General features: G+C 40.1%; 1 protein-coding gene across 1 annotated transcript in view; it reads right to left on the reverse strand.

Moving 5' to 3' along the window:
* The window catches only part of LOC126193003 (dynein axonemal assembly factor 10), a 217218-nt gene that overhangs the window by 105292 nt on the left and 94857 nt on the right, over window positions 1–17069 (reverse strand). Inside the window, exon 5 of the mRNA XM_049932651.1 lies at window positions 9651–9752. Within this exon, the coding sequence (XP_049788608.1) occupies window positions 9651–9752 (102 nt within the window). The remainder of the gene's footprint in view (window positions 1–9650; window positions 9753–17069) is intronic.

Below are 17069 nucleotides of genomic sequence, written 5' to 3' on the forward strand. Positions count from 1 at the left end.
TTTGAATTGCAGGCTTTAGCCTGGCAGTAAGCATCTCACTGTGACGTACACTGTTTATTGTTGAGCCCCTTTCCCCATAATGTTCCAGTACTGGACCTTGTGCATCCCAAAAAACCATAAGCATAAGTTTTCCTGTGGACGGTTGGGTCTTGAACTTTTTCTTGCACAGCAAATTTGGATGTTTCCATCCCATACTCTGCCGTTTACTCTCCAGGTCATAATGATGGATCCTTGTTTTGTCACCAGTAATGATCCTGTCTAAGAAGGTGTCTCCTTCGTTACCATAGCAATCCAAATGTTTTTTCCAGATGTCCAAGCATTTTTGTTTATGCAATTGTGTGAGTTGTTTTGGGACCCATCTTTCACAAACTTTATGAAACCCAAGTCTGTTGTTGATGATTTCGTAGGCAGAACTGCGACTAATTTGCAGATTATGTGCCACTTTGTCAATAGTTAATCGTCTGTCTACGAGAATCATTTCACGTGAACGCTCAATGGTTTCTTCATTTGTGGCACTAGACGGTCCTCTGGCTCCTTCATTGTGCGTAACACTTGTGTGATCATTTCAGAATGTTTCAATCCTTTCATAGACACTCCATTGTGGCAAAACACTGTTTCCGTACTGTACTGAAAGTCATCGATGAATTTCAGTCCGTGATATGCCTTATGACTACAAAAAACAGATTACTGGATGTTGCTCTTCTTAGGTGCAAACAGACAGCGGAGCAGCCATGATTAACAGCACAGCAGTGATAACAAAACTAACCTAGCAGCTTGAAAATTGCAAAGATATAACAACAAATAAACAAAGCCTGCGTCATCAATGTAAAATGACAGTACTACCAAAATAAACAAAAATATAACTAAATTGTGGATAATAATTGCCTTACTCTTGCATTTCGTTTAGTGTCCCAGGCTTCAATGCCTTTGTGGAGATAGTCTTTTCACTTATGAAAAGCAAGTGGAGTGACACAAGAAACAGGTGCTCTATAGACTTAATCAATGCAGAACTCCAAACGGTGGTAAATTATGGTGAAAAGATATAACAACAAATAAACAAAGCCTGCATCATCAATGTAAAATGACAGTACTACCAAACTAAACAAAAATATAACTAAATTGTGGATAATAATTGACTTACTCTTGTATTTCGTTTAGTGTCCCAGGCTTCAATGCCTTTGTGGAGATAGTCTTTTCGCTTAAGAAAAGCAAGTGGAGTGACACAAGAAACAGGTGCTCTATAGACTTAATCAATGCAGAACTCCAAACAGTGGTAAATTATGGTAGTTAATCTTGTTAAGAGTTTTATAAATTTGTAAAGGGTGATACAAAATTGCTGTCAACAAAGTATAACTGAAGAAAAGTAGAATATGAAATATATCAGGATTTACTCTTGTGCAGTATAACAAGACATCAAAAGGTAATGTTTCACTCTTCTAGTTTATTAAATCACAGTAACTATGTGTTTAGTATTTATGTAATATTTTGTTTTTCATTTACCTGTTTATTGAAAAATGTGGCTTTGTTGATGCGAACTTCAAAGAATAAGTATTAATTTCACCAATGTCCCCATTTTAGTCCATATGTAACTTAATGTACCAATGTGAGCTGGAAAGCATGCTCATTAAAATGCTTACGGAACACTTCTTTTTTTATTTTCGAAAATCTGGCTGCCCTACAAGCACATGACAGTGTGTTTCCATCAGTGAAGTAGAAACTCACAGCCACATTTTGTTTAGCTACATTCGCAACAGGTAAAAGTTTAGTCCACACAATGAAAGTGACTGAGAATGACATCAGCACAATCCTGGCCCATACACATTCCGATCGAACCTTGCATTGAATTACATATGTATGACAATTCTATCCACTTTAAAGACAAGCAATAGGCAGGATATATGATTTGTAGGGCCACATTTTCAGGTGTCAGATAAATTTCTTTTTGTAATCAATCATAAGCCGTTATTAGATCTTTCCAGCCTCTGTGTGCATTTATGGGACAGGGTGAGACAATTATTACAATACTAGGTCAATATAATTATGAGATCCATTTGGAATCAAAATCCTCAAATGCCAATGCTGACACTGTCTCTAGTCTTTCACACAATATTCAGTATCACTGCTCATGCTACAGTTAGCAATTCACACCCAAGACAGGTTGATGAATATGTCAAATGCGAATATGTCAAATGCGAGAGGCTACAGCATTTACCAACTTCTACCAGCCCAGCAAAGCTTTGCAAAATTATTTTGTGCTCAACTGCAAGCTAGGGCTAATCAACAGTGCCCTACTCCTCAGCAAAGAGAGCACACATAATCACATGGTCATCCCTCCACCCTGTGTGTGCAGATTGAAGTCTTGCTGCATCACAGCCATGGAGATACCACTCATTAGCCTAAAATTGATGCTTGATGAGAGCGTATAACAACAGCATTCGTACTCCTCCTGCTGGTGCAATCAAAAGTAATATTTAATTTGGCTGTGCTTTGTTTCAATGAGCTATTATTCAATTTATTGACATTTTTTCTTTCACTAGGATTTGGTTCTGGCTGATGTTTCCTTTTATTTCATGTGAGGTGAGCAAGTGCAGCAGCCAATTAGGGTTTGCCCACTGCATATCATGGACTGCCTACTGTTGTGCCTGCTGTGTCGGTCACAGATGTTGATAGAACAAGATTCACAATGCCACATAGATACTGTTCTTTTTTTAACATTAATTATTGTTTTTTCATTTAGTTTTTATAGGCCAATGTTGAAAAGTTAAAAAGAACAAACACAGGGGAAGGACAGAAATAAAAAATTACAGAATTTGTAAGCCATTTTCAATGTTTTTAACTAACAGACAGACTTCCTGAATTAGACGTTAACATGACAAAACATGAAAAGCAACTGGAAAATCATATTACAGAGTTGAGAGTAGAGAAAACAGACTTAAAACCATATATTAATATAATATAATGATATTACTATTATTGATCCAGCAAACAATTCAAAACAAACATCACAAGAAGAGCTGATTAAAAATAACAGGTGTTTGAATGAGGAGTTTTGCAACACTTTAGAAGTACTGTGAAATGATGTCACATAAATTGTGCAGAAAGTGTCATCTGATGCAAATACCCAAAGAAAATTACAGGAAGAGGGTTTCTTGGATGTAGCAACTGAGTTAAGAGAAAACAGTAATTTTAAACTCTAAAGGAACAGTTGAACTGTAACAGTAACTTTTATACTGAATTGAAACCAACAGCCCAAAAACACCTGGCTAGGAAAATGGGAATAGCACGTTTAGTACCTTTCGATTTTGTACACAGAATAGAACATACTGAGAATGTGTTACAGGAAATTACTAGACACATGCCAGAGGTGGCTACAGCTAACCAAACAGACATTAAATGAACTGAAATGACTGTTAGTAAAGATAGTGATGGCAGAGATTTTTGGACCCACACTGCTGGTTTAAAGGAGAAATTTGATGAATCTGAAGACATAGGAGAAGTTAAACAAAGTGCCATGCTCTCACACCACAGAAGGATGATAGGAAATGTGATGACTGATGGGCAGAATTCCATCTAGAAAATGGAATTAATTTACCTATTAAGTTCCCATATTTCAAGCCTGAAGTGGAAATACATCCTATAGCCTTTTTAGAAGTAGAATGATTTTGAGAAGCAACAAGAGAAATATTAGTCTGCGGCAGACCAGCAAAAACCAAACGTAGAATTACTGGATGCAATACCACACAACCCCAAATGGAAAGGATTCTCAAACTATTTTGAATGGCACCTGACAAAGGTAAAGCTCTTAGATGAACCAATAAGTGAGATCCGTCTACTAAGATCATTAATCAGTTGCACGTCAAACTACGTACATGAGAAAACTGCTGGGAAGGAATGGTCAAGAGTCAGTTCAGTTTTAAGTTACTTGGAACAACTGGATATTCTTAATCATGCTTATGAAGAACAGAAATGAAGAAAGAATGGTCAGAGTCCAAAAAGAGAGACTAAACCCCATCATGGACGGAAGGTAAGCAAAAATAGCTAGTTCTGTAATGTGAAGGTAAGGGATACTGAGAGATCATGCAGGGGATACAACAATAAAGCAAGAAAAACAACTGGGAACAGAGCAAACGAAGGGGAAGGACACACAAAAAGAATTTTTGAGATAAAATATATGGAAAATGCTGCAGGTCCTAAGGAAGAGGCCGTTCCTAGGGGATGGGTATGTCAGAGTTAAGACAGCGATATTAGGACAGTGATTTAGGAGGAAAAACAAGAACTTAGAGATGCCATATTACAATAAGTAGTGCCAGAGAGGGCAGCCCAGTGTAAAAGGCATAATTGAAGTCATTTTGTATGGTGAAATAATAAATATGGTAGTTGATTTGGGTAGTGAAGTGACATAGTTTCAGACAGTATAACTGATCAAAAACAACAGAAATGGGACTTCAGCTTGCTTCCAGTATCCAGGGATTGCTAGATAAAAGGGTTAACCTATTAGGGAAGAAGTTCTCCTCAAATTTCTCATATGAGCTATCTTTTGAATAATCATTTTCAGTTGTACCCAAAACACTCTTGGGAACAGAATGGTTGGACAATGTACGGCAGTAGTGGTTGAGTCAATGTGCGACAGTGCTGAACTTCTGTCTAAAGCCGTTAATACTGCAGGGTGAGTCACGAGGTTTTTCCCCAGTTTCTGGAGGAACAAAAAATGTAAATAAAGTAATGGAATCAGATCCATAATTAAGAAGCTACAGTAATTGAAAAACTCAGGAAAACAGCAGAAAAAACTTTTGTTGTAGGATTTCACTACCAAAAATGCACATAATAATTACTTTAAACAATTTTGTAGCAGTTTCCTGCATTCAGAGTGGATTTAAAGCAAGTGTTCAAAATTTCCTCCCTGCATTTGAAGGCAAAGATTTTCACTGGAGTAACCACGAGAGTAGCATTTTGTAATTTCACATGCTTGTTCCTTATTAATGTTGCGGCATCGAAAATGTGTTATATTAATTCTTTTCATGTTCCCACCTTAACTTCATACACAGTGCCTTTCATTCACCCCCAGATGCAGTAATCTAGGGGTGTCAAATCTGCCAGTTAATAGGGCCCCTGTGAATGTGGGAACTACTGATTAAGATAAGCTGTTACCACATGGTGGAAGTGTGCAGGTGCCCTATCCTGTTGGATGTACATGTGGCATCTTGTTTCCAGATGAACATCTTCAAGAAGCTGCAGTAAGTCTTCTCATAAAAATTTACTGTACATCTGACAATTTAAATTTCCCAGGAGAATAAACCACCCCAGTAACTAGCCACAAAAAACACCACACCAGACATCGAGATTGAATCTGCGTTGAAATTGACATACTATCGTGGCATTGGGATTTTCATCTGCTGAGACATGCATGTTATGCATGCTGTTGATGCCATCTCTTGCAAATGCTGCTTCATCACTGAACATTATGAAGTGATAGAGCTGCCGATTTCCATTTAACCAGTTACAAAAGTGAAAATGGTTGACACAATCATGGCTCTGAGCTTTATGCGACGTAACTTCTGAGGTCATCAGTCGCCTAGAACTTAGAACTACTTAAACCTAAATAACCTAAGGACATCACAGACACCCATGCCCGAGGCAGGTTTCGAACCTGCGACCGTAGCGGTCGCTCGGCTCCAGACTGTAGCACCTAGAACCGCACAGGTTGACACAATCATGTGGTGAACTTTCTGGACATGAAAAGTATACCATCCATTCTAATGAAGAATCCTACATACCTACCTTAGATTGTGAAACATTCAGTCAGGTAGCCAGGCATCTTGTTCTTGAATGGGTACTGTGCTCTACTGAATTAAGAATGTTTTCCTCTTCTTGAATGTTATGATGTCTTTTGGAGTGAATACAAATACTGGGAAGAGTACCAGTTTCTAGCAATGTTCGATATGTTCCACTAAATGTTTTGGCACTCAGAATCCTATGGTTAGGATACCGATGGTGATATTCGGCAACAGCAGCTTTCACATTACCACCATATAAGCCCAAAATGTACAATACTCCTACGATGAAAATTTGTACAGCATCAAAAAGTGTACTGTACACAGGAGACAATAACAGAAAACAGTGACTGCAGAATTAACAACGTGGTTGTTACGCAAACTTACTAGTTGTCTACCTAAGACTGATCGTGTGTCCTGTGAACACAAGTGTAGCACTCTATGCACTGTGGCATGTTCCAGAAGTCTGTTGTAGCTTCTTAACTATGGATCTGATCACATTACTGTATTTAAATTTTTTGTTCCAAATAACCTAAGGAATAACCACCAGCACCTGGGGGAAAACCTCGTGACTTGCCCTGTATATGATGATCAGAAAGATGTAATCATTCCCTTCTTAGAGGAAGAAACTCCATTAAGTTTAGAAAATGAGGGAATGTGAATATTTGAAAATATAAAATACCTGAAATCGAACAGAATCAAGGTAACTAGTAGGAAATAGATTTGTCCCTATATAAGGAAATTTTCATCTCTAAAGTAAAAAAAGGTCAAAGTTTTGAATGGAACAACAGGACCTATGTGAGCTGTTGCTGCATTACTGCATAGTGATTTCTCACTAGTCAATATGAATGTAATTTTTCAAAAAAAGTGAAAAATCTTTTAATAAAGAATCTTGTGTAAAGATCCAGGTGAGGGTGTTCATGGTTGAATGATTGTGATAGAAAATGTGAAATATATACACTTTTTGCCCAGTAATAATACACTGAAAACACTTGTGTGAATACAATGAAAGCTCAGATCGAACGGTCCCAAAGACAGTGCTGTAGCAGAGTTTTGATATATTAGTTAATGTAACCACTGCTGCGTCACCACAGAGACTCGCCCTGGGGGCCGGGCCATTTCTCAGCACATCAGCTAAATAAAGCAAAATGTGATAGCTGCTGATAAATGAAGATGATAATGTTTGAGGTGAGTGGGGAGATGGTGCAGTCACATGTAACAAGACTGATGCTCAGATCTGGAAAGAGGGAGGGGGTTAAGTGGTAGAGGTGGCAATGTCATGGCTACTGACGCATCCTGCGCCACTTACAAATGTTGAAACTGTGGCTGTTTCTTAGCAGCTGTGAAAGTGATGGTTCCATCCGCCAAAAGCTGAGAAGTGATAGTATATGGGTCGACATCCTGCAGGAATCTGTAGTTATGAGAGAATATTTCTCACAAGCCGAGAGCAATTAAGTGATATGAATTAACTAATTAATTTATTTTTTAAAGTGTCCCTTCATCAGCCACCACTCTCTGTGCTGTCCTTTTACGATGAGAATGTCATCGATGAGTTTAACCAAGATATCTTTGGGCCTAAACTGTTGCACGTCTGCAGTACTACAAATACATCGTCATCTGTAATGATGTGAATGCACTCATCTGTGTGGTCGGTGTCACTATTGGTCAAGTCAGAGGTATCCTGTAGGATTCACGCAAGCTTGAGTCTACTGATGGTAACACTCATTGTCTTCCCTTGAAGTAAGATCTCAAATGTGTTTTTGCCCCACTTCATCAGGTAGGGCCTCTGTCCATTCTCCTCTGTGGCACATAAGGGCTGTTTGAGTGTGTGGTGCCAACAGTCCATGAGACCATTACTTTGAGGATGGTATACTGTGGTTTAGAAGTAACAGTTTGGTAAAAAGTGCCAGTTCAAATTGTCTGCTTTGATTAGTCATGTAAACAGGGCAGCCAAAACAGGAAATCCATAAATGAACAAATGCTTTTCTCTGTGGTTTCCACTGAGATGTTAGATATTGGTGTAGCTTCAACCCAGTGAGTTACCTTGTCAAGTGCTGAATGGATGTAAGAGAAACTACCTAATTCAGGGAGGGGCCAAATGGGATATAGGTGGATATGCTGAAAGCAGCCCTTAGGGATTGAATAAAGGCTGTATTGTGGCCGTGCATGCATCCTATCTTAGAGCATTGGCACGCAGAAAATGCTTGGGTCCAATTTTACAGTCTCTCTTGGCATTTGGCCACAAGAATGCATCTGTGACATGTCTCCTTGTTGGATGGATCCTTGAATGGGACAGCCCCTATTGTTTATCAAATGACTTTCCTCATACTGAGGGATATGAGTTGTCAATGATGATTCTGGGAAAAATCACACAATACTTGTGCTGAAAAGCCAAGAATGATGCAGCATTCTATGCACAAACTTATTGTGGTGTTGCATAAGAGTTTGCATTACTGTGTGTACTGTAGTGATTCTGCTAGTTTGTCATAATCAGTATCCACTGAGAGTGGCATCAAAGACAGATGGTCTGACATGGCTTTGTCTGTGCCATGGAGATGTCAAACATCAGTTTCAAAGATTGCAAATGGAATCTGTCAGTGGATCTGTGCAGATGTCACAGGCTTCCCCTCCATATCATTTTCAAACCGATGTACTGCTTCATACACAACCAACTACTGCCTGTTATACATTGATCACTTGCAATGGGAGTCAGTCAACTTCCTGGAAAAGAAGTGTAGTAGTGGTTGTATTCCAGCTATTGACTGTTGAAGAACTGATCAAATTGTGGAATCACTTGCACCAGAACTGACTGAAATGAGTGTGGTGGGTAGTGGGTGTGGCAACGTCATTGCATGAAAAATGCAGTCTTTAATTTGTTAAAATTCCTGTTCCATTTCTTGGGACCATTCAATGTCTTGCTTGATTGTTATGTGCTTGCCTTCTAACACATTCATCAGCAGTGCTTGGATGGCTGCTGTGTGAGATAGCTGTCTACAACAAAAATTAAACAGGTCGAGAAATTGGTATAATTCTTGAAAGTTTCATGACTGCTGTAGTTGACTAATGAGTTCATCCCATTGCATTGTAGGCTGTAAGCCTTCAGTGCTAACTGAATGGCCAAAGAACTTAACTTCTTATTGTTGCTGTTGATATTTCTCATCACTGTGTCACTCTGAGCTTGTTTGAGGCATCAAAAACTAGTTTGAGATGTTCTTCATGTTTGTGCTGAGAAGTAGAGAAGACAAAAATATCATCTAAGTAAGTATAGCAAAAGGAAAAGTTGAAAAGAAAATTGTCTATGAACCTCTGCCACGTCTGCACTGTATTTTGAGTCCATATGGCATGTAAAGGAATTCATAAAGTCTAAAAGGGTTCATAATAGCTGTCTTTGGGAATCCCTCTTGATTCATGGGAATCTGCATCAGCCATTCATGGGCCCCCTGAGTTTGATTCTCAGCCAGACTGGGGACTTTCCATTCACCCATTTTCATGTAGAATGTATGACTATCATCAGTTATTTATTTGTTTCATTGCATAATTTTACGGCTGTTTCATACTTCCGATTTACATTTACATATTAAAGAAGTTAAGGTATATATTAAGCAGGAAAATGTCATAATTGTCATCCACTAGATGAACAATATTGAATAATAATTCCAAATTATATAAAATGGACATTAAAATATTGTACTCTTAGTTTTCACTCTACAGCAGAATTAGTAGGGGTGATTTGGTTACTATGTGTCTAACAATTAATAACAGATTAAAGTATCACAAAAGACACCTCTGTTTGGGAAATGAACTTAACTGAACTGAATTTGGATTTAATATTTAAAATACTGTGATTTGCCTGATATCCTTTAAATGTGCTTAACCTACCAAATGCTACTGCCCAACAGTCTCTTCTAACTTCACCTTCTTCTGGTTCCATGACAGCCACTGGTTTCCCCTTTTGTCGAATGTCCCATACCTTCACACTACCTGTAAGAATAACAAGCTGTTCAGAATAACAGTTCTTTATCTTGAGTTTGACTATCTAATATTCAATTGACATGTCTATAAAGGAACTAAGCGTAAGTGAAGGTTAGAAGGAAGAATAAGGTAGTCCCATTTTAACAAATTTTAAGGGAAGTAAGAAAATTTTAATTTACTTCTATTTTAAGCTATATAATTACTAATTAATTAAATTGCAGATTAATACATTTAGTCCCACCTGGTTCTTGTTTCTCATATTAATACTATTGGTTTTGTTCTTCAAACAACACTAGTAACATACATTTCAAACAGCCAAATAATTTAGATAGCTGAAAATGACTTACAAGTTCATGGCACCCTCCATCGGTAATGCTAGAATTCAGTATGGTGTTGACCCACCCTTAGCCTTGATGAAAACTTCCACTCTTGCAAGTATATGTTCAATCAAGCGCTGGAAGATTTCTCGGGGAATGGTAGCCCATTCTTCATGGAGTGCTGCACTGAATAGAGGTATTTATGTCGGTCAGCGAGGCCTGACACGAAGTCGGCATTCCAAAACATCCCCAAGGTGTTCTATAGGATTTAGGTCAGGACTCCATTACAGGGATGTTATTGTTGTGTAACCACTCTGCCACAGGCCGTGCATTATGAACAGGTGCTCGATCTTGTTGAAAGATGCATTCACCATCCCCAAAATGCATTTATGTAGGCATGTGCTGTGATAGTGCCATGAAAACAACAAGGGGTGCAAGGCCCTTCCATGAAAAACACGGCTACACCATAACACCACTGCTTCCAAATTTTACTACTGATACTACACACGCTGGCAGATGATGTTTACCGGGCATGTTCCATACCCACACCCTGCCATTGGATCACCACATTGTGTACCATGATTGGTAATTTCACACAACATCCAACTCTCTTACACCAAGCGAGGTGTCATTTTCATTTACGGGCGCGATGTGTGGCTTATGAGCAGCCACTCGACCATGAAATCCAAGTTTTCTCACCTCCCACCTAACTGTCATAGTACTTGGTTGGTTGGTTGGTTTTGGGGAAGGAGACCAGACAGCGTGGTCATCGGTCTCATCGGAGTAGGGAAGGATGGGGAAGGAAGTCGGCCGTGCCCTTTCAGAGGAACCATCCCGGCATTTGCCTGGAGTGATTTAGGGAAATCATGGAAAACCTAAATCAGGATGGCCAGACGCGGGATTGAACCGTCGTCCTCCCGAATGCGAGTCCAGTGTGTCATAGTACTTGCTGTGGATCTTGATGCAGTTTGGAATTCCTGTGTGATGGTCTGGACAGATGTCTGCCTATTACACATTACAACCCTCTTCATCGGTCAGCGGTCTCTATCAGTCAACAGACAAGATGCTGTATGCTTTTGTGCTGTACGTGTCCCTTCATGTTTCCACTTCACTATCACATCACAAACAGTGGACCTATGGATGTTTACTGTGGAAATCTCACCTACAGACATATGACACAAGTGACACCCAATCCCCTGACCACATTCAAAGTCTGTGAGCTCCACAGAGTGCCCCATTCTGCTCCCTCACGATGTCTAATGACTACTGAGAACACAGATATGGAGTACCTGGCAGCACAATGCACCTAATATGAAAAACGTGTGTTTTTATGTGTGTCCAGATATTTTGATCACATAGTGTATGTAGCCCTTGTTACAGTAGCATGTAGGAAGCTACAAAAGCTACTTCTCTTTTGTTTAATTTTTATTTATTGGAATGTGGTGTATGAGGGTGGATTGAAAAGTTCTTGGAATGGAATAGAAAAAAGTATTTACATCACTGAAACATTTTTTTTATTTTTCAATGTAGTCTCCTCGTAGATTAATGTACTTGGTCCAAAAATGTTCCAGTGCCTTGATCTCATCTCAAAAATGAGTTTCCTCCAAGCCTGCAAAATAGTTGTCAACTCCAGCTATCAATTCTTTGTCTTAAATGAATCTTCGTCCACCAAGGAAAATGTTCAGTTTTGTGAAGAGATGGAAGTCTGACGGATCCATACCAGGTGAATAGGCAGGTGTGGTAACAATTCATACCTTAGTTTGTGTAATTTTCCCTTGCCAATGGCACATGTGTGCGGGCACACATTGCCTCGATGGAAGACTACTTTTTTCCTTCATAAACCTGGTTTTTTCTTGCGTATCCATTGTTGCAATTTGTCCAGGAGGTTAGCATAGTATTCTGCAGTAATTCTTTGCCCAGTGGGGAGATAATCTACAAACAGAATCCCCTTCGCATCGCAGAACACTGATGCCATGATTTTTCCTGCCGAAAGAATTGTCTTTGCTTTCTTTGGTGGCAGAGAATCAGCATGTTTCCACTGCTTTGACTGTTGTTTTGTATCTGGGGTATAGTAGTGCACCCAAATTTCATCTGTGGTCACAAACCAGCACAAAAAATCTTGTTTGTTTCTCCTAAAATGGGCCAAACATTGTGCCGATATGTCCATTCTCATGCGTTCTTGATCCAACGTCAATAGTTGTGGCACCCATCTTGCAGATAATTTTTTCATTTCTAATTCTCCACTTAAAATGTAATATACCCTTTCAGATGACATATGGTAAGAGTGAGCAATTTCATGCACTTTCAATCAGCAATCCTCCATGACCATTTTGTGCACTTTTGCAATGATTTCTGGAGTACTGACACGTCTTGGCCGACCACTGGGCAGATCATCATCTAAGTTCTCCCGACCAAATTTAAATTCATTTGTCCCCTTGGCAACAGTTGAGTATGAATGGGCAGAGTCCCTCAGTGTATTCTGGAAATCGGCTTGAATGTCCTTTGCTTTCATACTACAAAATACTTAATCACTGCTGAAATCTCGATTTTTTCCATCTTTGCAAATCACTACACGGGAACAACAACAGATCCACATCACCACCACATCTCTCTTCCAAGAGCACTGATGTGGCACATGTTTACAGGCAACAGTCCAATGAATATCAAGTGAACAACTCGTTGCACTAGCATTGACCTCTGCTGGCGATTCCAAGAACTTTTGAAACCACCCTCGTACAAACAAAATAGTCAAAGTCTTATTATACATGTTTTAGGTTTCTCTTCAGTTCACAGTAAATCTGCCAGGAAGTTTCATATCCACACACTCTGGTGCAGACTGAAAATTCATTCTGGAAACAATTTCCCAGGCTGTGGCTCAACCATGTCTCTGCAACATACTTTTTTCCAGGAGTGCTGGTTTTGCAAGTCTCACAGGAAAGCTTCTGTGAAGTTTGGAAGGTAGGAGATGAGGTACTGGTGGAAGTAAAGCTGTAGGATGGGCCATGAGTCATGCTTGGGTAGCTCAGTTGGCAGACCACTTGCTCATGAAAGCGAAAGGTCTTGAGTCTGAACCTCCATCCGGCACACAGTATTAATGTGCCAGGAAGTATCTTATCAGCATACACTCCACTGCAAAGTCAAAGTTCATTCTCGAAACAACTCTCAGGCTATGGTCAAGCCTATGGCTATGGCTAAGCCATGTCTCTGCAATATCCTTTCTTCCAGGAGCACTAGTATTGCGAGTTTCACAGGAGTGCTTCTGTGAAGTTTAGAGGGTCGGAGATGAGGCACTGGCAGAAGTAAAGCTGTGAGGATTAGTTGTGAGTCCTGCTTGGGTAGCTCAGTTTTTAAAGCAATTGGTCCTGAGTTCGAGTCCCGGTCTGGCACGTAGCGTTAATATGCCACGAAGTTTCTCACTGACCATATTTGTGACAACTGTGGGACATGTCAGAGCATCAGGCAATGAAACCAATTTCTGTAAGGAAACCCAGAGTACATCGTAATAGTTGATAACAGGTCATATTAACAAATTATGGCAAATGACAACAAATACTATTCTTTTAGATTATTGAGAAGATGAAAAGATAAAAAAAGGAAGGGGTACAACTACACTAATTCGTAACAAAAAGAAATTGCTACTTAGTTCTAGCACAGTAACACGTAGTTGTAAAAAAACTACTCTTTTGACAAGAAAAGCATAGACCCCATATGTCACTGATTTTTCTCATCTTTTGCAAGATTGTAGCACACATTTAAACGTAAATATCCACTTCAGAGTAAAGGAGATCACTCATCGAAAAACAGATATGTTGAGTCATCAACTGGAACACACAAAAAGGAATGAAAACTTGCTAGCTTTTGGAGTAATACCTTTTGAGCTAGGACACACACACACATATACACACACAATGTATGGATACACACACCTATGTCCCTACATTGTGCCGGCCGGATGCAAGATGCCAGCGCCGCGTTTCGGCAGGTGGACTAGGTAGGGGTGGGGTTGTGTCATGTGGGATGGATAAAGGAGAGAAAGGTGGGAGGCAGGGAGAGGGACTGAGGGTGGGTGGCTAGCTGCTCAGAGGTTGGTAACTGTTTTTCTGGCTGGGAACATGAGGGGTGGCAGTTGCACAGTCTGGACATGTGTCTGAGCCACTTGGGAGCAGCACATGCTGAATGCAACATGGGGATGTGAATTGGAACAGTGTAATATGAGAAAGCGACATGGGGATGTAAATTGGGACAGTGTAATAGGATGGAGGAGAGGAAAATTGTTGGGTGGAGAGTTTGGGGTTTTGGGTTACCAGAAACTGAGGTCAGGGCATTTATAAGAGTGGTGGATGTGTTGCAAGGATAACACCCATCTGTGTAATTCAGAGAAGATGATGGTGGCGGTAAGGCTCCCGATGGCTCAGATTGTGAAGCAGCCACTGAAATTAAGCATATTATGCTCAGCTGCATGTTGTGCCACTGGGTGGTCAACTTTATTCTTGGCAACAGATTGGGGAGTGGCCATTCATCTTGGTTGGTAGTCATACCGAAATAAAAGGCTGTGCAGTGTTTGCAGCAGAGTTGATATATGACGTGGTTTCTTTCACAAGTGGCCTGTCCCATGGTGGGGTAGGAAAAGCCTTTGACAGGAAGTGCTGTGTGGATAGATTGGGCAGGTCTTGCACCTTGCTCTTCCGCAGGGATATATTTACTGTGGCAAGAGGATGGGAGCAGGAATGGCATAGGGATTAACTAGGATGATGTGTAGGTTGGGTGGGCTTTGGAACACGAATTTAGGGGTGTGGGAAAGATCTTGATTAGAATGTCTTTCATTTCAGGACATGATGAAACATAGTCAAACTCCTGACAAAGGACATGGTTCTATAATTAACTTAAATGTAACAAATGTTGCTGTAGCACAATGCACTTGTCATGTGTTGATGTGTTGTCAAGAAACTGAGGTTCACAGTTTTAGAAGGCTGTTGAGAACCATACAAGAGTGCCAGCTCTCGACCAGCAGTGGTAGTGCACCTGGCTAAGGCAGTAGACTAGAAGCCTACCCATAGTGCATTTGAGACATGTCCCTTTCTCTCCTAACCTTCCTCCAAAGAGTTGCCTTGTTATAATCAAACATATTTCTTCAGAAAGGAAGAACAACAGCAGCAGCAGCAGCAATAATAATAATAATAATAATAATACACTGAAGCACCAAAGAAACTGGTATAGGCAAGCATATTCAAATACAGAGATATGGAAACAGGCAGAATATGGCACTGCAGTCAGCAACGCCTATATAAGAAAACAAGTGTCTGGCGCAGTTGCTAGATCAGTTACTGCTGCTACAGTGCTAGTTTATCAAGATTTAAGCAAGTCTGAATGTGGTGTTATAATTGGCACATGAGCAATAGGATACAGTATCCCCGAGGTAGCAACGAAGTGGGGATTTTCCCGTATCACCATTTCACAAGTGACCCTGGAATATCAGGAATCCGGTACAACATCAAACCTTTGACATCGCTGTGGCTGGTAAAAGATCCTGCACGAATGGGACTAACAATGACTGAAGAGAATCATTCATTGTGATTGAAGTGTAACCCTTCCACAAATTGCTGCAGATTTCAATGCCGGGACATCAACAAATGTCAACGTGCAAACCATTCAACGAAATGTCATCAATACGCGGTTTTGGAGCTGAAGGCCCACTCATGTATCCTTGAAGACTGCATCTCACAAAGCTTTACACCTTGCTTGGGCCTGTCAACGGTTAGAAACACGTTGCATGGTTGGACGAATCTCGATTCAAATTGTATTGAGCGGATGGACGTGTATGGGTATGGAGACAACCTCATGAATCCATGGACCCTGCATGTCAGCAGGGGACAGTTCAAGCTGGTGGAGGCTCTGTAATGGTGTGGGTTGTGTGCAGTTGTGGTGCTATGGGACCCCCGATATGTCTAGTGATGCATACATAAGCATCCTGTCTGATCATCTGCATCCATTCATTCATGTCCTTTCTGCATTCCGATGGACTTTGGCAATTCCAGCAGGATCAACAAGACACTCCACACATCCAGAATTGCTACAGAGTGGCTCCAGGAACACTCTTATGAGTTTAAACACTTCCACTGGCCACCAAACTTCCAAGACATGAACATTATTGAGCATATCTGGGATACCTTGCAATGTTCTGTTCAGAAGAGATCTCCACCCTTTATGGGCAGCCCTGCAGGACTCATGGTGTCAATTCCCTCCAGCACTACTTCAGACAATACTCGAGTCCACGCCACATCGTGTTGCGGCACTTCTGCATGCTCACAGGGGCCCTACGTGATATTAGGCAGGTGTATCAGTTTCTCTGGCTCTTCAGTGTAGTAATAGTAATAGTAATAGTAATAATAACAATAAACATAAAATTTCTGTTATGTACATTTGGTATTAAACAATGATAGTGATAAAAACATCTCATGAACATTTAAAAACAATGACCACTGAGAGATAATTTCTAACAAAAACCACACGCACGTCAACATAAGTACAATTAGTGGGGCTGTCAATGGATGCAACACCAGGAAGTGATGAGTAATGCAACCTAGATGCCTCTATCTACAGCCCACTTATCTCATGAATGAACAGATCAAGCTGGGGTTTACATGATGCGTACTTGCACAAAACATGCTGGTTCTCACATAAGAGGTGTTTGGCCTCCATAAAAGTCATTAAAAAAAAGGACAAAAGATAGTCCTTATTGTTGCAACAATGTTACTTCATGGAGGTCTTGTGTTATTGCAATTAGTACAGGCAGAAAAGAAGTGAAAGCTTACTTGCTAATGCAATTTTTTTAATAATTTAAGTGGCTCTTCTGCTACCTAAAACATAGGTAAGTAAATGTGTGTCTTTTTTTCTTTTAAGTGAAAATTGAGTAATAAAAAAGCAAGAAGGTTGAATACCTATTCAATGTCAGGAGTTTTCTTCGACAAGTCAATGTTATTTTTCAGCTCTTTACAATACTTTGTGAATA

Source organism: Schistocerca nitens, chromosome 1, assembly GCF_023898315.1.
Source record: "Schistocerca nitens isolate TAMUIC-IGC-003100 chromosome 1, iqSchNite1.1, whole genome shotgun sequence".
Taxonomy (NCBI): domain Eukaryota; kingdom Metazoa; phylum Arthropoda; class Insecta; order Orthoptera; family Acrididae; genus Schistocerca; species Schistocerca nitens.